The 21,757-nt window shown below is 63.7% G+C and overlaps 1 protein-coding gene across 9 annotated transcripts in view; it reads right to left on the bottom strand.

Moving 5' to 3' along the window:
* The window catches only part of ATP9B (ATPase phospholipid transporting 9B (putative)), a 139,272-nt gene that overhangs the window by 13,373 nt on the left and 104,142 nt on the right, over positions 1–21,757 (bottom strand). For 5 of the 9 annotated variants that reach the window (XM_036230169.1, XM_036230174.1, XM_036230175.1 and 2 more), the window contains 12 exons: positions 19,954–20,066; positions 17,126–17,440; positions 11,776–11,937; positions 11,112–11,204; positions 7,993–8,076; positions 7,577–7,747; positions 5,279–5,377; positions 3,531–3,620; positions 3,159–3,303; positions 2,987–3,051; positions 2,344–2,499; positions 2,160–2,224 (listed from right to left, as the gene is read on the bottom strand). In XM_036230169.1, the coding sequence (XP_036086062.1) occupies positions 2,160–2,224; positions 2,344–2,499; positions 2,987–3,051; positions 3,159–3,303; positions 3,531–3,620; positions 5,279–5,377; positions 7,577–7,747; positions 7,993–8,076; positions 11,112–11,204; positions 11,776–11,937; positions 17,126–17,440; positions 19,954–20,066 (1,558 nt within the window). The remainder of the gene's footprint in view (positions 1–2,159; positions 2,225–2,343; positions 2,500–2,986; positions 3,052–3,158; positions 3,304–3,530; positions 3,621–5,278; positions 5,378–7,576; positions 7,748–7,992; positions 8,077–11,111; positions 11,205–11,775; positions 11,938–17,125; positions 17,441–19,953; positions 20,067–21,757) is intronic. The other 4 variants (XM_016126516.2, XM_036230171.1, XM_036230170.1 and 1 more) reach the window with 4 other exon arrangements.

Genomic DNA, 21,757 nt, shown 5'->3' with positions numbered 1-21,757 from the left:
CAAGACCTTGCTTCCCATTTATTTTGGAAGCGGCTTAACTTATGAGCACCTGCCTCGCTCCTACCACACCCAGGGCACCGACGCGCAGGAGAATTCCAGATGCCGCGCGGGAGCCACGACATGCAGAGAAACTTTCAACCGCAGCCGACGCGGAAGCAGCCCTGAGAGGACGCGGTGCGCGCGCCGGCTCGGCCGGCCTGCAGCAGCGTTGGCGGCAGCGGGCGGCTTCGCCGACTCGGGCTACTGTGATTTACGGAGTAATCACTGCTCCTTTAACACCCCTTGCAAGCCTTCAAATCCATAAGTTCAAAAACATGCACGCAGGTGAGCGTGGTTATGCGCTTCTTTGGCCTCTGAGGAAGAAACACACTGTGGAATTCAAGACACGCTGCATTTCCAGGCAAACACCATGCGATTTAAAAGTTATCGCTGTAATAACTGTTGCAAAGGCAAATTAAGCAGCGGGAAAACGTCAGCGGAGCTGGAGCGTCCTGCACCTTCAGGGTTTTGCCCTCTTGGAGGTCCTCCGAGGAGCCGTGTGCAGTGAACGGGAAGCTGCTGGGACTGGTGGCACAGCATCCAGTCGCCCTGGACACGCACGGCCCGACCCAAGTCCGCGACCAGGGGCCTCCCTGGGCCCCAACCCGCACCTCACCTCGGGTTCCAGGGGAGGGAGGGGCAGTGTGTGTGGGGGGGACACAGCCGTGGGGTTTGCTACCTTGCCGGCCCGGTCCCTATCCCGGCCTGACCTGGTCCCGACCCCCTCGTCCTGATCCCTGGCCCGTCTGGGACTGGAGAAGGGTCTGCGTGTGCTCTGTGGGTGGGGGGGTAGGGGTGGGGGAGACACACGCTCTTCCTTTCCAGAGAGCTGAGTGTCATGACTTCTGGCACAGACGTGAGCTGGGGAAGGAGGGAAGAAGCGACCTCTCACGGGGACGCGAGAGCCTGGAGCTGGGCCGCTCCTGCGGGCCACCGGCTGGGCCAAAGGGAGGTGAGCAGGTGGGACGCACAAGAGAGGGGTGCCTGCGCCCGCGAGCGCCGGCTCGGCGACACGGACACGGCGCGAGGGCGGGAGGCGGGCTGAGCGCCTGCCCGGAGCCACCCGCGGCGCTTCCTGCTGGCCCCGCGCGCGTGTGCTGCCCAGTCTGTGCCCATCCCCGCCCCGCTCTGGGCAGCGGCGGGAGAGGCTGAGAGGCGCGGATGGGCCGGGGGGCTGGTGCAGGCTCCCGGGAGAAGCCGGGGGACAAGGAGCGTGCGGGTGGCCTCGGGGAGAGCAGCCCGAGGCTGGGCAACGGCGGCCCCTGCTGCGGGCTGGGGCTTCGGCTCTGACTTGGGGCCGGCAGCTCACAGCACTGGCCGCGCAGGACTGACACACGCCCCTCCGCCCAGGGACGTGGAGCCACCACAGGGAGCACCCACAGTGCCCCTGCCCACTGCCCGCCCCCCACGGCCTTGCTGGGCCTCTGCTGTCCCCGTGACGCAGACGAGGTCTCAGCCCGTGTCCCAGGAGCGCCACAGGGTGGGGCGGTGCCTAGACCGAGCCGGGAGCTCGCGTGCTGGTGGGGAAAGCCCAGCTGGGGCGGGGAGGCTCTGTGGCCGCCCGGGAGAAGACTGGGGCCACTTTGCTGCCACACGCCGGCGGCGACACTGATTTCGTTCCCCGTTGTAGCCGCAGGGGGAGGAATGGGGACCCTCTGTTCGCTCAGTTCTAACAGGACGACGCTCCTGGTCTGCAGGCAGACCGAGCGCAGCCGTCACTCTGAGCCGCAGGGCCACCGAGCGGGTGTGACGCTGGCTCCACACTCCCAGGGAGACCGTCCCAGGCCTGCTCTGGAACGTGCTGTCCCGCCCCACACTCCACTTGCACACGGCTGCTGCTGACCATCCCCCGGCCGCATCAGGGCCGGCAGTGCTGGGGGGACCCACGGCCCCACCTCCGATGCCACGGGACAGTTCCCAGCAGCCTGGATCTGACACGCCCCGCGGCTTCGCCAGGAAAACAGTCTACTGAGAACCTTGGTGGTGCGATCGCCGGAGGCACAGGCGGACGGGTGTCCCCGGGCTCGCTGACTGGAGCCCAGGTTCCCAGTGGCAGCCCCGCTGCTCTGAATGCAGACGCCGGGAGCCACCAAGTGCCTGGGGGCTGGCGGCCGACTTACCCCACCATGAGGAAGCCCTGGTACAGCGGGACGGAGGCGAAGTAGAAGACGGAGGAGAACACGGCCTGCGGGAGGGACGCGGCGCGGTGGGGCACTGGTCACGGGTGCACTGGGCCCGCCCCGGCCCCGCCCCCGCCGCCCCCCCGGCCCCCCCCCCCGCCCCGCCGCCCCGCCCCCCCCCCACCTGCATGGTGGAGATGAGGAGCCCGCGGTGCATGACGAACTGGCCCAGCGCCGCCGACCTCTTGTAGCTGCGCCGCCCGTGCACCATGAGCAGCCGGCCGAGGTGCGCGAACTGCGTGATGGAGAAGTCCGCGGCCAGCGACGCCGCCTTCCCCTCCTGCGGGGCGGGGGGCGTGGGCAGCGTGGGCGTGGGAGCCGGCCGCCCGGAGGCTGCGACCCCGCCTCCCAACTCGGAGGGGGCGGGCGACCGACGCGGGCCCCAGCCGCGCAGAGGCAGCAGGGCCGCGCGGGCCACGTGCCCACCCACCCGCCGCCCCACTGCCGCGGAGGCCTGGGGCGTGGGGACGCGGCCCGGACATGGCCTGAGCCAGTGCCCGGCGCACAGCAGCCAGGGGACAACCGAGACCAGAAGCGCATGCTGTCCCAGGTCTTCCTGGGCGAGATTCTGGGTGAGCACAGGACAGACCTCAGCCCACAGCTCAGCACTGGCCCGGGACACGACAACAACGTGGTCCGGGTGCCAGGCGCGTGAGCAGCCGCAGGGTGTGGCGCTGTGCGGGCAGGACAGCCAGGGCCCCGACTCCATCAGCACCGCCCGACCCCGCGCTGATGCGTGCACAGCCGCGCCGCGAGGACACACGCACCTTCCCCTCGATGCCGATCCCGCAGTCGGCGGCCTGGATCATGCTCACGTCGTTGCCTCCGTCCCCTGGGGTGGACAGACAGCGCGGTGAGGGGCGGGGGTGGGGCGCCCGGACGCGGCCGAGGTCGGCCTGCTGTGCCGGGTCGGCTGGGACCCCGGGGCGCGGCGCTCACCGATGGCGCAGGTGCGCCGGCGCGTGTGCGTCTGCAGCAGCGTCACGATGCGGGCCTTCTGCGTGGGCGAGCAGCGGCAGCACACCACGGCGGGGCACTGGCAGGCCAGCTCCATGAGCTCGTGCTCGTAGTACCGCAGACACACCTGCAAGGCGGCCGCGTCACGCCCGCCGAGGCCCAGCCGCCACCCCGGCCGGAGCAGCCTCTCCTAACGCGCAGGGCCGGTCAGGGACACCGCGACACCGCACGACACCCCTCGGGCGGTCCCCGCACACCGGAGCTGCGCCTGGCTCCGCTCGGACTCGCGGAAGCGGCCTGAGGGCGGAATGGCCGCCGGCGGGGCAGGCGGGGGCCTGGGGCGACCGGCCTCACCTCCAGGGAGTCCCCCGATATGACCAGCGCACAGTCCTGCTTCCTTCGAAAGGCGTTCAGCTCTAGGTGTGCCTCTCCTCGACTGCTCACCTGGGAGATCCGGGAGAAAGCCCCGCGTCACGGGGTTGTCCGAGTCAGACACACGCGCCCATTCCCGGATCCAGAGCCGGGGCGCTGTGTACAGGCGCCCCGTTAGGGCCGGCTCCTCCCAGTCCCCTGCGGCGCTGGGACGGCCGCCTGCTCTCAGCACTGCCGTCCTCCGCCCGCACGCGGTGAAGGGCGGGGCCGGCACGCCACCGCCACGCGGCGCGGCCAGCGGAGGACGGGCTGGCCAGAGGCAGCAGCGGGGCCCTGCGCTCACACCGCCCCTGCCCGGGGCCGACGGGCCTCCCTCCCCACTTCCTGCAACACAGAGCCACAGCCATTCACTGACAGTCCGTGGTGTTTCCACGAGTGACGGCGTGGTGGGGACTCCGCGGGTCACAGCTGCGTTGCCCTGCGGCCGGCGCCAGAGGCCGGGAGAGGGCTCCGTAGGCGCCCGCGGAGGCCGGGCGATCTACACTCAGTTTTCCTCAATGCGTGCTCTTATAAAGTGGCTTCCGTTGCCTCTGCCACAGGTTTCGACTTACTTTGTTTGAGTGACCAAAATATGCGAAGGATTAAATGATTTAAAAGAATAAAATCAAATCATGATCTGGAAATATCATTAATTTTGGAATGAAAACATTTCAGAAACCAACATGCTGGTTTTTCACATTCTTTCTGTGGAGGTTTTATGGAGCATAAAAGAAATGATGTATTACAGGACTGAAATAAATTAAAAGTCTCGTGTGGTCCAAATCTGGCTCATCTTTAAATAGGTAGGTTTTATTACAGAAATTTTAATTTGTGGTGCTGTAACACTGAAAAGTCAACAAAAATTGATCTGAAGTTTTATCAGAATCATTAATAATTTAATTGCAAATAGTAGTCTGCAGGGCCTAATTTGCGATTCTGATGCTTTGAAATCAACTACATTTACATGTAAATTATATTCAAATAACTACTTCTGTAGGTGCAAGTGCTTCATTTAGAACAGACTCAGACATGCAATGTCTGTTCACCCTCCATCAATCAGGACCCAAGAAACTTTTATTTTTTGTTTGAATTAAATTTAGTCGTAACTAATACGTACAGTAAGCACATAAATTTAGATCATTTCTATTAATTTTCTTTGAACTAATTAAGAAAGAGCATTTGATGTGAAAAGGTGGTCGATTAAAAACACATTCTTACTTTGTATTTAGAGTTTGTTTCACAAAAGCAGCCTCTGGACCACACATGACGTGTGTAACTAATAGAGAAATGTGATTTTTCTCAATATACAATTTTATAAATGGAATAGAAAATGAATGTAATGTGTATTTTATGAAGTTAGACGAGATCACGTGTGTTCAGGGTGGTATGGCTGCAGACAGAAAGTCTATTTTAAAAGATATTTAGTTGTATAAATAATTCTAACAGTACAGCAGAAAAATACTTTTGAATTTAGACCTTGTCTCACTATTGAAAAGCAGCTTTTTGATTCCATTTAATTCGTGTAACTAACAAATCTATTTTTAATATGTTATAAATAGGAAATTATAACATTCCTCTTTTAAAACAGACTTTCGGCAATTACTAAGTAGCTGTACATACGTCCTCACGAAACCGAGACGCGACTGCGAGACAGACGTTCAGAACCCGCAGAGCGCGAGACGCACACGCACCGGCCTGAAGACGTGGGTGTCCTGCGTTCTGGACACCAAGTGCGAACTCTTGGCGATGCAGGTCGCCGTCTCGAGTTTATCGCCCGTCAGCATCCATATCTAGGGGACAACGGAACGGGTGAACTTCAACACTATGACGCTTTCGGCTCCTACGAGCGTCTCTCCTTGAACAGGTGTCTGCATGCCCGTGTTTGCAGCATCACTGTTCACATGACCCGAAACGTGGAAGCGCCGAGGGCCCTGCGACATGGGGCCCACGCGACGTGCGCCGTGGATGAACCGCGAGGTCACCATGCTCTGGGAGACGCGCCCGGCGCAGAAGCGCGAATGCCGCGTGATTCCACGCGGAGCAGGTCCCTAGAGTCGCCGCATTCATAGGGACAGGAGGCCGAGGGCAGGCGCCAGGGGCTGGAGCTCTGTTTGCCGGGGACAGAGCCCTGCAGAGGGCGGCGGTGACGGCAGGGCAGCACGCGTGTTTAGTGCTGGTGAGCTGTGGACAAGACCGTTCAGAGGATCCATTTTCCATCACGTATGTTTTACCGCAACACAGAAGTCTGTCGACTTGCTTAGCTACAACGCGTGAGAGCCAAAGGATACTGAGACTCAGAGCTGGGAAGCGGGGCAGACGAAGGCTGGGGTTTGGGAACCGCACAGCTGCAGCTGGTGGGGACACCTGCGCACGTCGAGGGACAGTGCTCACGTGGCGAGCATGCCCAGTGCCCAGGGCGCCACGCAGCCGTGGGCTCCGGTGGCGGGGAGAGTCCTCCCGCCTCGTTGGCCTGCTGGGTTTCCACCTGTACCTAAAGAATATGCCCCGAGCCACTGCTTTTACCTAAAATCACACACACGTGCATGCTACATCCTCAGACACGTCCCGTCTACAGGAGCAAGAGCAGGACGTGGCCCAGAACAGGGCGGATCACACGTCGTTGTGCGCAGCAGGGCCCTTCCGGCCCGCGCGCGGTTCCCAGTGACCCAGTGTGGCCGGCCGGCATCGCCTGTGCGGAGGCCAGCCAGAGGGTCTCACCAGGAACCGTGAAAGAAAAGGAGAACCCCAGAAAGGCACTCGGAGCTTAGCAAGGAACTGACATCACACGAGAGACGCTTGCTACTTCGATACATCGATAACCTAACGCGGACAGTCAAGACATGGATCGATGTGAAGTCCACGAAAAATCTCAGTACAACGAGCAGGTCATCCACTTCGAATGAACCGTGTTCCCTCACCCGCACGGTCAGGTGCAGACAGACGACGGGAACGCTTCGAGTCTGAAGTGTGCCTGTGACGCTGAGCTCCGCCCCGACGGCGTCCTGCCAGGCTGAGGCGCCGCCAGGCTGTCAGCGGGTCGGCCCCGGCCCCGGGGGCCGGCACGGTGCTCCCCGTGCAGCCCCCACGCGTCCGCGACCCTGCTGCCCGTTCGCGAAGGAAGTCAGGCGCGCCTGGCTCCACTTCGCCTCTGCCCAGCTGTCCACACGTCTGTCTGCTGAAAGCAGCTGCACTGTTCTCCGTTCTCACACATGGAAGCCCCAAGCCTTGGGTGGCACCGAAATGCATTTCTCACCCATTTTGTCCCTGAACTGCCTGAAAAGGTGAGAAAGTGGTGTCCGAGAAGCTGAGACGTCAACCAGGAAGTGCCGATTCCCCTTGCGCTGATAAGGACACGTCAGAGACGAGGGGGCCGGACAGACGCCCAGCGGAGAGCGAGCGCGGAGCCAGTGGTCACGGGGGAGAGCCCGACCAACAAAACGGGCAAGTAGGGCAGGCTGGGAGCAGCCCTCTGGACACCTGGTCCCGCCCAACAGAAAGCTCTGGGTCGCAGTGGGCAGGCTCGCCAGGGGGTCGGCCCGGTGCCCGCACGGGCCTGGGTCTCCCTGCTCTCCGCAGCCGGTCAGGAAGTCCCCGCGGACGGTGCAGGGCTGTGGGCAGGCAGAGGCTGCAGGGGCACAGGTCCGTGAGGGAGGGACAGAGCAGGGCAGGGCGGGGGGCAGCCGGAGGAAGCCCGGCTGGTGGCCGTGCAGCCCGGGGCAGATGTGTGTGGACGTGGAGGGCGCGGGCCGCGCTGTCGCCCAGGCCGCCTCGGCGGGAACACGTGGGCAAGAGGCCGGCGAGGCTGCCGCGGCAAAGCCCTCACGCCCCTCGCCAGACGCCGCGGGGCCGGCGCCAGGGCAGCAGCTGTGTGCGTTGCCCGGCTCTGCCGTCGCCCGGCCCCACGTCGCCCAGCGTCCCATCGCCGGGCCGTGTGCTGCCAGGCAGTGTCGCCGGCGCGCGCCCCCGGCTGGGCCCCGGCCGCGCAGTACCTTGATGCCCGCGTTGCGCAGCATCTCCAGGGTGGGCCGCACGTCCGCCTGCAGCCGGTCCTCCACGCCCGTCACGCACAGCAGCTGCATCTCCCGCTCCAGGCTCTCCACCACCGCGGCCACCTTCAGAGTCCGGTCGTGCACGCTCAGCTTGGCCTGAGTGTAGCGGCTCTGAGGAGAGACACATGGCTGTGCATGCGTGTGCATGTTCCACGTGTGCGAGCGGCCCTGGCCCGAGTGTGTCGACGGGACGGACACGCTGCGCGGTCACACACTCACTGCACACGGGAAGCGCTCAGTCTGCAGAGGCGCGTGGGCCTGACGCCACACTGCCACCCACATGCCCGTGGGGGGAGGACTTGCTCCCGCGGGTGCCCTCCGAGGGGTGGCGGGCGAGGGTGGGGGTGGCCGCTCACCTCGAAGTCCTGGTACTGCTCCTCCGTGAGAGCCCTCTTCGCGACCACGAGTGTGCGCAGCCCCTCGCGGGCCATGTTCCCACACTGGAAAGGGGGGGCAGGTCACATGCGGCCCCGGCCTCAGCACCGCTCTGTGGGCAGGCCCGTGCCTGCTCCCCCACCCGCCGATCCCTGTCTACGCACACAGGCCTGAGGGTGGCCGGGGCAGTTCCTGGTCCCACCCCCAAGACCCTTGTGTGTGTGTGTGTGTGTGCGCGAGCGCGCACGTGTGTAGCTGTGTTCACATGTGTGTGTGCGCGCGGGTGTAGGTGCATTCATGTGTGCACGCGTGTACAGGTGTGTGTGCAGGCGCGCGTGAGGGTAACTGCGTTCACGTGTGCAGGCGCACTGCACAGAGGCTGCTGGCCCCGCACGCCCGGCCCGCAGGCCGTCGCTGCTCTGCCGGGCCCCAGGACGAGAAGCGAGGGCAGGGCGCGGCGTGTGTCGCGGTGCAGTCCTGGATGACAAGCCCCCCTCAAACCGGACTTCAGAAACGGTGCCACGAGCTCGTACACGGCGCTGGTCACAACGCTGCCGCCAGGCGGCCTCCAGTGGCGTGTGCGGGCCGGATGCCTGTGCCCGGGCGGGCGTGGGGCTCTGGCAAGCAGTAAGCTCCCCTGGCCGCGTGGCGTGTGACGGGAACGTTTCAGAGCAATGTATTTTTATGAAAAATGAAATGTGTGCCGTGGCATGATGAACACTCTCCCAATACTTCCGTTTGAAACTACTCTCGTCTAGCTCTCCTAGGCCACTGTCGGCCCCCAAAGACCTGCGCCTACGTGCCCCTCCCCTTTCTCATCCACTTCAAACTGTGTCCAATTCTGACGACGTCCCGGCCTGGTGCGGGCACTTGTGGCCACCACAGAGACCGAGGCAAGCATGTCACCTGGGTCGGGGTGCCCCGCCAGGCCCGCGTTCCCTGCCTGGCCCAGGGCGTGAGGTGGACTCGGGGCTCCATGGGCAGTGCCGAGTTGTGCTCGCTGCCCGGACCCTGGGGACGGGAATGGGGCCTCGTGAAGGTCACTTCAGCAAATACCAAGGGATGCAGGATTCTAACGACAGCTAGAGAACACCCAATCAGAACAGCACCTCCAACGTGCGTTTAAAAGCATTCGTGGAGCTGATGACGTGATCACGCACTTAAGCCAATGTATCGCAAACAAATAAATTGGCTACTTTTTTGGGGAGAGGCTGTCAAGTGCCCGTGAACTTGGGTATGCGTGCTCCTGCTGACGGTCTGCATGGGCACAGAGGCGGGGCCAGCTCTGCGCGCGCAGCTCCGGCGCACGGATGTCAGTCACGGCCACCGAGGCAACCGAGACTCTGAGTGCCCGACGCCCTACGCCCGAGATGCGAGAGGAAGCCCGCTCTGCGTGGGGCAGGCGTGCCGGCTCGCCCACGGGCGTCCACACGGCTTCCCAGGCGGGCTCCGCCTGGCCAGGCGAGTGCTGCCACACGGCGCCCCGCCCTCTGCGGGGGCGCCCCGCCTGCGCCTGGTGAGGGCACGTGGAACCTGCCGGCACACGCGCGCGGGCTGCGGACAGCAGGACGGGCTGTGCAGAGGCCCCGCCCGGTCCCACTCGGTCCCGCCCGGTCGTGCCCCGCGCAGGGACTCTCGGGGACAGTGGCACGGCGGCTGCCTCATCGCTGCCCGGTGCCTGCCCTAGCTCTCCGCTTCACGCACAGGAGCGCATCGGGGGAGAGCGGCGAGTGTGCCTCCAGACGGGCGAGGGGGCGGTGGCGGCACCTCCCCCCGCCGCCCGGGCCCTGGCCGTGCCACGCCTGAGCGCAGGGCCGCGTCGCAGGCTCCCACGCCGGCCCTCCCGGGACGCGTGGGAAGGGCTGGCGCTGCTCTGCGCCGTTTGGAGAGTGCAGGTTCACAGCAGGAGTGTGAGCGGGGCCTGGATGCCCCACCGCGGACTCGTGCTGAGAGCCCGTTTGAAGAATGCAGGTTCACGGCGAGAGTGTGAGCGGGGCGGTCACTGGAGGCGCGGGGCCTGGACGCCCCACCGCGGACTCGTGCTGAGAGCCCGCTGGCCTCTGACAGGGTGACGGGCTCTCAGACGACGACGCGCCACAATGCGGACGTGGTGGCGGCCAGAGGCGCGTGCGCCTGAGGGACAGAGCGGCCCGGCTGAGGGCGGAGCTGCGCGCGGGGTCGCGAATGAAGTCGTCTTTGTGAAAGGCAACCCGATGTTATCTGTCGCAAGACGTTTATTGATGTGACCTCATAAAGCTAAATAAATTAGACGACTATTTTATAATTAACCGTGCATCATTATGACCAAAAGCAATTCTTACGGCATCCTGCTAGGTCTTCGGGGAGTTTAATTTATTCATGCCCCTGATCAATCCCAGTGCCTGAGGCGCTATCGATTTATATTGCCAATACCATCGTGGGGGGTGGGCCCCGTTTGACAGGCCGCCTCCGGGTCTGTGGGGGGGAGGCATCGGAACCCCAACAATGCACCAGGAAGGCTCCCAAGGGCAGGGCTTTAGTTTTACTTTGAAATCCAGCTTCTTATTAATACGTAAATATGACACATAACATAAACTCACAAGGCTAAATACAAATCACATTCGTTTACGAAGAATTTGTTGAAATACAGTATTGGTATGTCTACACTCGCTGTTTTTAAAGTGAGTCCTATGTACGTGTTAGAATTAGATTCTAACTGACATCCTGCAAATAATCCAGGTTACAGAATGAGCATCATGCTCAAACGTAACTGGAGACAGACCTCTCCGTGATTTTTAACGAGTGATTGGTAATGCTTTCTACTTCTTCACTGACACGAACGAAATCTTCTTAAGGAGCTCCTTGGACACATCTACGCGCATGCACACAAAAGCCGGAAAGAGTAGCCGTTCACATAGAAAGGAAGCTACTTAGAACTCGACAGACCCCTGTCCTCCCCGCGCGCTGAAGCGGAGGAGGACTGGCCTCACTCGTCAGCGCCGTCCTGGGGTCGGGCTGGCCTGGCACCTCGGCTCACCCCAGGGGTGCCCGTGTGCGCGGGTGGGGCCAGGACCCCGCTCTCCCATCTGCTCGCCAAACCTCACCCGACACCGCGCGTTACCTCCTCCTCCAGCCAGTCGTTGTACTGGACGATGGAGGACATGGCGACGTCGGCACCTTTCATGTAGAAGGTGATTTCTGCCGTGGACTCGTCCTGCAACGCAAGGAGCAAACAGGCGCGGTCGGGCCAGGCCGCATCCCCACGGCGCCCCTGCGGCGAGCGGCCCCACGGCCTGCTCTGCGGGGGGACGCCACCCCCCCGAACACAGCTGCGCCGCTGGACAGGCCGCGCTGCTCTCGAAAGGAACAGTGTTGACGGCCGGGCACCCTGCACTGCAAGGTGAGCATGCCCTCTCTCCAGTCCTCAGAGTTGGGTGCATTAAGCTTCCTTGTCTAGCCGGCTCCCGAGGCACCGTCTGGTGCTTGCTGAGAGATCCAGCAGGGGACCCTAGCGCTACAGCCCCAGCGCGGCTGCCCTAAACCCTCTGGCACGCACTGCTGCCGGCGCCAAGGCAGCCTCAGCGGCTTCGAGGCTTCGGAAGTCACCTTCTCCCAGTTCCGCCCTGGACGGCTATTTAAATCACTACCATTTCTCGGTGTAACTCATTAGTGTAGACCTCATCCCCGGAAGGCTGTACCAAGCCTCAGGGTCTCAGCGAGCGGGGACGGTCCTAGGCAGCTGGCGCGGCGCCCTGCAGCCCCCGGGGCCGCGGCGCGGCACGCACCCTGACGATGACGCCCATGCGCTTGCTCTCCGACGTGAAGGGGAACGTCTGCAGCAGGCTGTAGGTCAGCACCTGGCCGCTGGGCGTCCTCAGCTGCACGGAGGCGAGGTCTCTGCTGACCAGCGTCAGGCCCACGCTCTCTGTCCACTGCACCAAGGCCACCTGGGGAAGAACGGCGAGACGTGAGGCCCCTCGCATCCGGGACGCCGCGCGCAGGCAGGGAGCCTGCGGGGACGCGGCTGTGGGGTGCACTCTCGGGGCCGGGGACGCTCTGCTTCTGTGCTCACCACGGAATGACACCTCACAGGTGAACAGCGAGCGGCACCGCGGAGGCCCTGGGTCTCACCCTCTAGGACAGAGACCACGACTGATGACACTCTGGTTACGAGCTGCCTAGAGCCAGCGCTGTCACACTCGGACGGGCACACGCCCCGCGCTGACCAGGCCCTGATACGCGTCTGCCCAGTGCGGGCCACCCCTCTGGTTTGAGCCTCCCCGCCGAGACCAGGTGAGCCGGGCCAGCTGGCGGGGAGAAGCCCCGCCCAGGGCAGAGGAGGGCAGGGCGGAGCGGGCGGCACCCAGGACTCGGGGTTTTTCGTGGCTTTTTAAAAACGATTAAGGCAAGCTAGAAACGCCCGCGTGACCAGATCGGGGTGACCAGGGGACACAGGTGGCACCGCGGAGCTGAAGAGGGGAGGGAGCCCCCCACAGTGGCGCCCGCCAGGCTGCAAGCATTCGCACGGGGAGGGCCTGGTAGGGGGCGCGGCTGGAGCGGATGGCATGAGGAGCGCGTGGCAGAGGCTGCGGCACGGGGGCGGGGCTGGCTGCGGCCGACCGCACGGCCCCGGGCGGTGCGTGCGCACTGAGCCGCGAGGCCGCCACTCTGGGGGGGGCGGCGGGGACCTGGGCGCCGTGTCCGCGTGGGCGTGACACGTGTCGACACCTGCTGCTGCGCGGAGCTGCTGGGTCCGAGGTGAGACGCGCTCCCCCGGCTGGGGCACCACGTGCTCTCTGGCGCCCCCGCTCGTCCCCGAGACTCCGACGCGCACGGGCTCCCGGTCACGCCGCGGGCCCGCCGGCGCTGTCACCTGAGTGTCAGCAGCACACTCCGAGCCACGGCGCCAAGAAGCCACACGGGCGTCAACAGACACGAGAAGGCCTCGAGGGGGGGCCGGGGAGCGTGTCACGTGAGGTCGGGGGCGAGCACCCACCTCTCCTAGAAAGCGTCCACAGGCCACAAACGACCCCCGGCTCCCACGGCGGGCTGTGACTCGCGCAGAGCCACCGCCACACTCCGCCGCGCAACTTGCGTCTTCCTGCGAGCAGCCAGGACGCGCGTGCTCTGGGGGCGCCGTCCGTTCATCCCCCAGCTTCCCCTGCCCAGCTTGATGTCACCTGTCTGGCCAGTCCTGCCAGTGTCTGAACACGACGCGGGGAGAGAGGCTGACCGGACGCGCGTGTGCCGCCATGCTCGTGTGGGAGGCTCTGCCTGACGCTGTAACGGGACGCGACCTCTGACACGTAAAGGTGACCCGGAACTGAAAGGCTTCATGTTTCCCAGGACTATTTCCCTGGCTACTGAGCTTTTACCAACGTGTAATAATGCGATTACTGACAACGCCTAAAGTCTGAGTGCGAAGCATCTAAGTGGGGGCCCGCGCTAAGCCTCACCCACAGGGCGCGCGTGACACGCTGGGCCGATCTGTGTCACAGGCCACTACGTGCACGTCCACGCTTCTCCGCACAGGCAGCCAGAATGGGCGGCGCCGAGAGCTGCAGCGTGAGAGGACACAGAGCATGGGGCGAGATTTCATCATTAACTTTTCTCTGCGATTCCATTTTTCAGAAATTTCTGTGCTACCATTCTTTAAAGGCTGGGGAGAAAAGTCCTTCATCACCCTGGCAATTACACACACACGGCTGCCAGCTGCACTCTGGGGGACACGTTCTGCCACGCGCTGTATCAATCATAGTTTGATCACTGACGTGTCTTCATTTTCTGCGGCGGCATTACCGTCGTCATCATAATTTAACAGGATTGAGAACGTAAAACACCCGACTGCCTGGGAAGGTGGCCCGTCAACACCCCGGCAGGCCCCCCCAACACCCCGGGGGGCCGACGTCACGTGCACACTGACTCAGTCCTGCGTTGACGGGCACACACGGTAAGTGGCGTGAGGCCCGGCACGCCACAAGCATTGGGGCTCGTCAGAAATCCAGAAGCTGTGCGTCAAGGACATGGCGCTCTTCTAGGTCTAAACACGCCGCCTGCGGCTGTCACCGGGTGTAGCCGATTCTTGCCCATGGCTGTCCCAGTGAGGAGGTGGCATCGACGTCTTGAAAGAACATTTGAACGTAGAGCTTGCCTACGTGGGAGGCTACGGCCCGGCCAGGGAGAGTGCCGCCACCACCAGCAGGTGGGCAGGCGTCTGCCGTTGCTGGCGATCACGGCCCACCGATGCCTCTGGGTTGAGAGGGCAAAGGTCTTCAAGGTCTGTGTCACCCTGCGCCGTGGCCCCCGGAGCTGACGCCCTGTGCGTGCGGGGGCTCTGCCGGCTCGTGACGGGAGCTCAGAGTCAGCTCCCTGCACCCGCCGGACACACAGGCCGGAGGAGGCTGGACGTTAACTCTGAGAACACTCGACGTCTGCTAAACTGGGCTGTGCTATGCCGAGGCCAGGCGAGCGGAACCTTCTACGCTCTTAGAGAGAAGGAGCCACTATTTGCCTCGCACAGGAAACGATGGCCGGGGCGTGATGAGCACACCGGGCATGTAAGGCCGGCATCTGCACCTGGACGCCACGCCGCCAGGCACCACCGGGAACTCCGCGAAGACGCGTTGGTGCCGGTGCTGCCCGCCCACCGCCCACGGAACTTCTCAGGGTTTGCGGCCACCCCCGAATCCCGAGCATCACAAAACCTCATCTACGCACACGGAAGGTAGAAGATCCTTTCCGCTTGGGGGAAAATAAAAACAAGGACTCGTGTGAAGAGCTGCTGCAGCGTCAGGGTCTCAGACACCGGGACGGCCCCCGAGAAACGAGGTGCTCTCAAGGCTGAGGCCACGGGAGCCACCGAGGCGCAGCGAGCGCGCAAGCACGGCGTTGGCGCACACTGCGGACCCCAGGGGAGTCCCCGCGACGGCGGTGCAGCTCATCTCCCAGACGCGCCGTGACAGGTCAAAGCTGAGGTCAGACAGGAACCGTCGCCTGGGCGCCACGCCCTCAGGACTGCGGTCGAAGGGCCAGTGACTGCCAGGTGGTGCCCTTGTCCCTCGACCCGGCGCGGCGAGTTCAGCAGGCTGCACAACGAGCCGTGCAGAAGGATTTCCTCGGGCTTCGGCATCTGCAAACACGGCCTCCACACGGACCCACACAGCTGTTTAAAAGTTGTGAAGACTGTGCCCTTCCATTTTCAGGCTAAAAGGTGTGTTCGGGGTTGCCCACAGGGCGTCTGACATCAGGGTCCAGCTTCCAGGGCAGGAAGGCCAGTAAGCCAAGCGTGGATTAAATGTGAAGTCATAGGTCCCTGCTCGGTCCTAGTGACCCCTGAACCGAGAGAATCCCCCTCTGAGTGAATTCCTAATTTAAGACGTAAAAAGCGTCGTGACATGCGAACACCCAAAGAGGGAAATGCTTCTATCTACTTTTGGCAGCTTTTCTCATCCCTTTCGGTCGAATAAAAAACGAATTACAAATGAATTATCCAGCAGCAACGCGGCTACTCCAGGGCTGCTCTCAGCGCAGCGCGGGCGGAGCCAGGTGGGGGCGTGGCAGCAAGGAGGTGACGGGGCCACTGCGGGCTCAGGGGCGAGCGGACCGCTGGAGGGGGACGAGGGGCCGCACGCGGGGTTCCCGCCTGAAAGAACGCAGCGCCCCTCTTCTCGGCGGCTTTCCATGACGAGCGACACGCTGCGGTGGCTTCTCAACAGGTTCGTTTGGGTCAGAGCGCTGGTTCCTTGAGTGAGCAAACACGAGAACGGCCTGCGTGACTGAAGCTTCGAGAGCACACTCTCAACACAGCGGGGGCTGCGTGCGACCCCGCCGGCCGCGCCCCAGCCCTCCGGCCCTCCGGCCACTGTCCTGCGCCCCTCGCCCCGGAGTCGGCCGCGGAGCTCGTGTGTGCTGCTGGCCCTCTGATGACTGCAGGGGTGGCGTCCGAGCGGAACCACCTGCGAATGCAGCCAGCTGCGGAGCGGGGACTGTCCTCTCTGCTCTCCGGGGTCCCTCACAGCGTCTCGCTTCGATCCCGAGGACACCCGGCACTCCCAGCTGTGGGTGCCACTCCCTGGGTTTGGGGCCCAGGCCTGCCTGCTGGGAGGCCAGGCCCCACAGGGGCCCCTTGGGGAGGGCTCCGCCAGGCCACGGCCACACCCACCCCCCGGGAAAGGAGGACGGCACCCTGCTCTCTGCTTCTGGGGGTCCACACGGACAGAGACGCCTGCTGGCGGCGGAGGCGGCGCGGGCCGCGCACACGGAGGATTCTGTGCCCTGCCTCGGGGCGCACGCCGGCTCTGCGGGCCACGCGCGCGGCGCCTCCCCCGACCCCGCAAACGCGCCGCGATGCTGCGCTCCCCTCCGTCGGCAGGCTGGGCCCCGCCCTGTGCCCCACGTCCCCCGGCTATGCTTAACGGCCGCGTCCAGGGTCCGTCCCCTGCCCTGTCCGTCTGACAGCATGCACCCAGGGCGGGTGAGGTGGCACCCCATTTCCCGAGTGAGACGCTACCACAGTGAAAGGCTTTTTCCTTTCTGAAGTGAACGTGCTAACGAGACTCACCAGCCTCCGCTCCTTCAAACGCTAGGTGAGGTTTGTGTTAACTCTGGAGGTGCTTTTCAGGGCTTATTCACTCACACTGCTTCCACGGCTGCTCTGACCACCTCACAGCGTCACCTGAGGGACCCCAAGTGGACAGACGACGAGCAAGCTGTATGTGAGACGTACCAAGACTGGGCAGGACCTGGGCTAAGCAGTTTAAGAACGGATTTTTATCAACCTAAAAATCATGCACTAGTGTAAAGGTTGAAACAACTCGTCATCCTATTTAAGATTTCCCCTCTGTAGATCTGAAAAATTATTTACATCCCAATCCTCTTTTGAAATAGACGCACTGTATGTAAACGCTGGCGAAAGCAACTGGGAATTTAACGCGCAAAGCTGACGATTTGTCCGGAGATAAGAGCCGAGTGAGGCGGCCCGTCGTGACGGCACCGAGCACCATCGGCTGCTGGACTCTGGCTGGGCACACGCAGCCCAGAGCTCAGGACAGCTGCCGCCTGCCGTTCCCCCCCCAACGGTGCCGAGACGCGGCCACGGGAAACAAGCCCCCCGTGCACTCCCCAGTGAGGACTCACGCTCATGCCTCTGAGTCCAAGGAAACACGGCGACACTGTGAGATGCTCCATAGGAGGCTGACTGACCTCATCGGGGCTGGAGGCCTGGTAGGTGCGGTTCTCGTCACTGAAGTCTCGGTCGGCCTCCGCGTACTCAGTCTCGGCGGCGACGCTGGCTCGCGACTCATACACCGGCGTCACGTTGTGGCACAGCGCGATGGCCTTCACTGCTTCGTGCACTCGGCTGCTGACACTCTTTCTAACTTTGGGAGCTGAAGGCTGGGCTTTTCTGGGGGGCGTGGAACTGGCGCTGTTTCTGCCGGCTGGGGGAGGCAGCTGTAAAAGACGGAGCGCCACAGGATCACGGGGGAAGCGCCCGGCACCCACCTGCCGGCGCGCCACGCTTCCAAGCCCGTTCGCCGGGGTAGGACAGGCGCCCGCTGGGCCTCTGCCTTGCGCCCGGCCATCTCCGCCAGGGTCTGCTCCTAGAAGTGGGTGTTTTCCATCCAACACCGGAAGCACTTGGATCCCTCCCACGTGTCACGCACCTCACGGTATTTGCCGTAACGCTGAAAGGCTAACCGTTCCCTCTTACCAGGCTCACTTCCGGCGTGGCATTGACGTCTAGGTCGTTAACGGTTCCTGTTGGTTCACTACTCGTAAAAGCTTAAGCTAACGCAACGGAATGGTACCGCATACTCACAGCCGCGTCCACGTTTCTCTGAAGAAACGGCCTGCGGAGCGCAGCGCGCGCCTCCCCTCGACACCGGTCAGCCTGTGCCGGGTCCCTGGCGCCACGCCTGCTTCTGCGGGTCACGCGCCGCAAGACGGTGCCGCCACGTGCGTGACCCGCGGGCAGCCACCCACTTAGCCCCGGAGCCTGCTTGGTGTCCTTGGCCTCGGCTGCGCTCAGGGGTCCACTGCACCGGCCACGCGGACGAGGCCGTGTTAGTCACCTCCTGCTCGGGGGGGGGGGGGACGCTGCCCCTGACCCCGGCAGGACTGTCGGGCGTTTCCTGAGTAACTTCGGAGTCGCTCATGACAGTCCCCCTTAGAAGCCAAGTGTGTCGCTTTCACGTGGGGTGTGCCGAGCCGCTGAGCCGTGATCTCCCTGCCCATCAAATTACAGTGCTGCTAATGGAGGGTTTGCTCCTCCGCTCAGCTGGGGCCCTGTCAGCGCGCGTCAGCCCCACATCTGCGAGCTGCTCGCGCGGCCGGCCCGGCAGAGGGACGCGAGGCGCCCGCCCTCGATGCCGCCGTGCTTGCTGGCGGCCGCACGATGCGGCTGCACCGGCTCCGTTACTGACCAGGCCGTCACTGGACCTTCCGGCGGGGGAACAGAGTCCGGTCCCCCAGACCGTGCTGCCCCACAGGCGCCTCGCGGACCGCCGTCCTAGTGACAGTCAGTTTCACGTGCGCGGTCCTGTCTAACCGGGTGCTCAGTGGAGAGCTTTCAGAGAAAAACATCTGTAGGTCCTGTTGTTACATGACTCACTTTTCTGCTGTTTTTTCCCAGTGAAAACATTTACTTGGAGCTATTCAAATCACATTCACGAATAATACAAATTCATTTTTTAAAGAATGGACGTCGCCTGGCACTGCTGCAGTCCAGACGTAGATGCTAGCAGTCTCCTCCCATCCGTAAATATCGCAGGTCACAAAGCACTTCCGTTCTAGTACGTGACATTTAAATTAATAAAGCGCTTGGGTCTACGTGTCTGGCACATCGGTGCACTTGTGCGTGCGTATGAACATCACGTGGAATAACTATCTACACGCGTGAGATTTTTCCGATGGACAGCACCTGAGGAGTGAGGCGTGTGGCAGCCTGGTGATCACCACAGGGGCGAGGGGAGGTTCTCACGGGACCGGCGCGGGGCTGGCGGCACGCCGTGGCTCCCTCGGGCGGGAGACGGCGGAGGGCCAGTGCGCGCCCGTCCAGTCTGCAGAACCGAGCTGGGAACGAGTGGCCGGACACACGAGCGGCCTCCCGGCCGCTGCGGGGCTGGCGCTGCGTGCGCGCGCGGCCCACACGCCTGGCTGTGCCGTGTGCGACGAGCCTCCGCAAGGGAGACCGCGAGGCAGGGCGCAGCCCGGGGGCGGCCCGCGCCCACGCGGGCTGCGGTGCCCTGGCCAGGTGTCCTGACGCTGAGTCAGAGACGGCCAGGCACGGGACCGGCAAGATGACACCCAGGCGCGTGAACACACACGCTACGTGGGAACCGAGCTACGGAGCCGTGGGGCCTGCAAAGTTAGCCCTGGAAAGCGGCCTCTGTCTCAGGCCCTCCGCAGACCCCAGCAGGATCTGTGCGCACGCGCTGGCCGACGATCGTCAGGAGCCGGGAGGCCGGGGGCGCAGGCCACAGCCACGGCCGCAGCCTGCTGCCTGCACGGTCTGGCCGCATCCCTGTGGAAGCAAAGCACCCCTGTTCCTCCAGCCCAGACAGACTGTGCGGCCCCGGTGACGAAGACGAGATGTAGGTCATGCCGAAAAGAGAGGCCGTACCTGTTAGCGGCACGGACTAGAGACTGCCGGGGAAACGGAGCGACGCGTGGGCTCCCCCGCGGAGTGGGGGGGGGGGCGGGGGAGGTGGGGCTGCGCCTGCCGCGTGTGCCCGCCGACGAGGCGCACACGAGGGCGCGGGGGCGCGGGGCTCGCCCACAGCGCAGGCCGGCAGGGGCTGTGCTCCGTGCTCCTCAGATGCTGAGGCGCTCGGAAACACTTCACTAGGGACGCTCACGGAGCGAGGCCCTGAGGTCGCGGCTTCCTTGGCTCTACGACACAGAAACGCTCACGGAAAACTCGCAGCCACGAGCGGGGACGGGCGCGGCGGGGGCCGGCAGCCTACCTGCGGGCAGGAAGCCCTGACGTGGCCCTGGATCTCGTCCATCGTGTCTGTGCCGTAGGACACGGTGCCCAGGTGCAGCCGCTTGAACACCATCTCGTTGCGGGTGAGGGTTCCTACGGCAGGACAGCGACAACGGCGAGTGAGCGAGCGCAGGCGGCCCGGCGAGGACTCCACGGCGCTGGCGCCCCTCCCCGCCGAGCGCCCCCGCCCCCGGCACGTTCTTCTCCGTGGCGCAGAGTCTCCTGACACGTCAGGTGCCTCTCTTTCCGCATTACCGCTGGGGACAAGCAGAGCTCTTCTTCGCACGTTGTTAGCGCGTTAGGAAGCTTCGGTTCCGTGGACGGTCTGCTCGGCGCCCGTCAGCTCAGGCCTGCGTGAGCGCGCGTGCGAGCCGGGCCCGAGACCGCAGGGCCCAGCTGCTGGCTTTGCGGTCACGCACGAGCACGGCCCAGGCAGACGTCGCCTGGACCCCGATCGGCATGTCTGTGAGTTTCAGAAAGCCCTACTTTGAAAAGCTGAGCATTTTTCATGGAACGAAACCAGACGCGTCTGACACGCAGCACGTGAGGGGCAGTGGCGTCCCTCCGCTGGGGAGCGGCCACGCACGCTCAGGTCGCGCTGGCCCCGGCGGCCGAGAGCACGAGGGTCCCTCGGGGCCGCCAGCCGGCTGGGCCACACGCCGGCACTTGCCTCCGGGCTCCTGGGAGGCGGTTTCAGGGCGCGCACGCGCGGTGGGGCACTGTTGAGAGCGGGCGTTTGGGCTCCTGTGGCACACACGGCCGAGGGCAGCGCGGTGGCGGTGTGGGCAGACACTCAGAGGCGCCGCCGGCGAGGCACACAGACTCGAGACGCCCCGTTCGTGCTCCGCACACGTCACTCAGCACGGACACGGGCAACGCGTGTGCACACCGACGGCTGGTCTCACGGGAGTAGCGTCCGGGGGCGGGGGCGCTGCGGGGCTGTGCCCCGGGCCTCCCGGCTTACTCCACGGCACGGGAGGGCAGCCCGCGACTCTCACGGGGCACCAGCGTCAGCAGAACAACAATGCGGCCGGCCAACGACGAGAAAGGCTGACTGCGCACGGCTACAAAACACCCGCCCACGGGTAACTGGTTCTTGTTTCCCGGGCACACGCGACGTTCTGTTAGAGAGCTGATTTACAAGGAAAAATGCTAATTTTGCATGTCTTATTATTGTCAAATGTGCCCCTCTCCTGGCACCAGTGGCATGTAAGGTGCAGAAATGCTGCCCGGGGACCCGCAGTGGCACGGGCGCCGCCCTTGCTGTGCGTGCGTGCGTCACGCTGTCGGCACCCGGCGGCCGCAGACGTGGGGCTCGCCTCCGGACCCGCAGCCCTGTGCCCTGCTCTGCCAGGACCACACCGTCTGGGCCCCCGCAGCGTCGCAGGAAGGGTCTGTCCTCCAGCTCTGCTCTCTTTCCCAAGAGGGTCCTGGAACGTCCCGTGCATTCCCGAGAACATCGGGATGGCCGGCTCACTTCTGCAGCTGGGTTCTGCAAGGGGCGTGCGGAACCCGTGGCCGGCTCGGGGCCACCGCTGCGTCTTCACATCGTGGGCCGCTGACTACTTTTTGAGGCTGTTGTAAATGGAATTGCTTACTTAATTCTGTTTTCGATCACTTCATTGCTAGTGCATAGAAATGCAATTCGTTTTGGTATTTTGATCTCGTAGCTTAAACCCTTACTGACCTCACCATTTATTGATTCTAAGAGACTTTTAGAAGATTCCTTAGGATTTTCTGTGTAAAGACCATGTAACACACAAGTGACTAGTTTAACTCTCCTT

This window comes from Rousettus aegyptiacus, unplaced genomic scaffold, assembly GCF_014176215.1.
Source record: "Rousettus aegyptiacus isolate mRouAeg1 unplaced genomic scaffold, mRouAeg1.p scaffold_m13_p_12, whole genome shotgun sequence".
Lineage (NCBI taxonomy): Eukaryota > Metazoa > Chordata > Mammalia > Chiroptera > Pteropodidae > Rousettus > Rousettus aegyptiacus.
The sequence above is the reverse complement of the archived record's forward strand: the minus strand, read 5'-3'. Positions and strand labels throughout refer to the sequence as shown.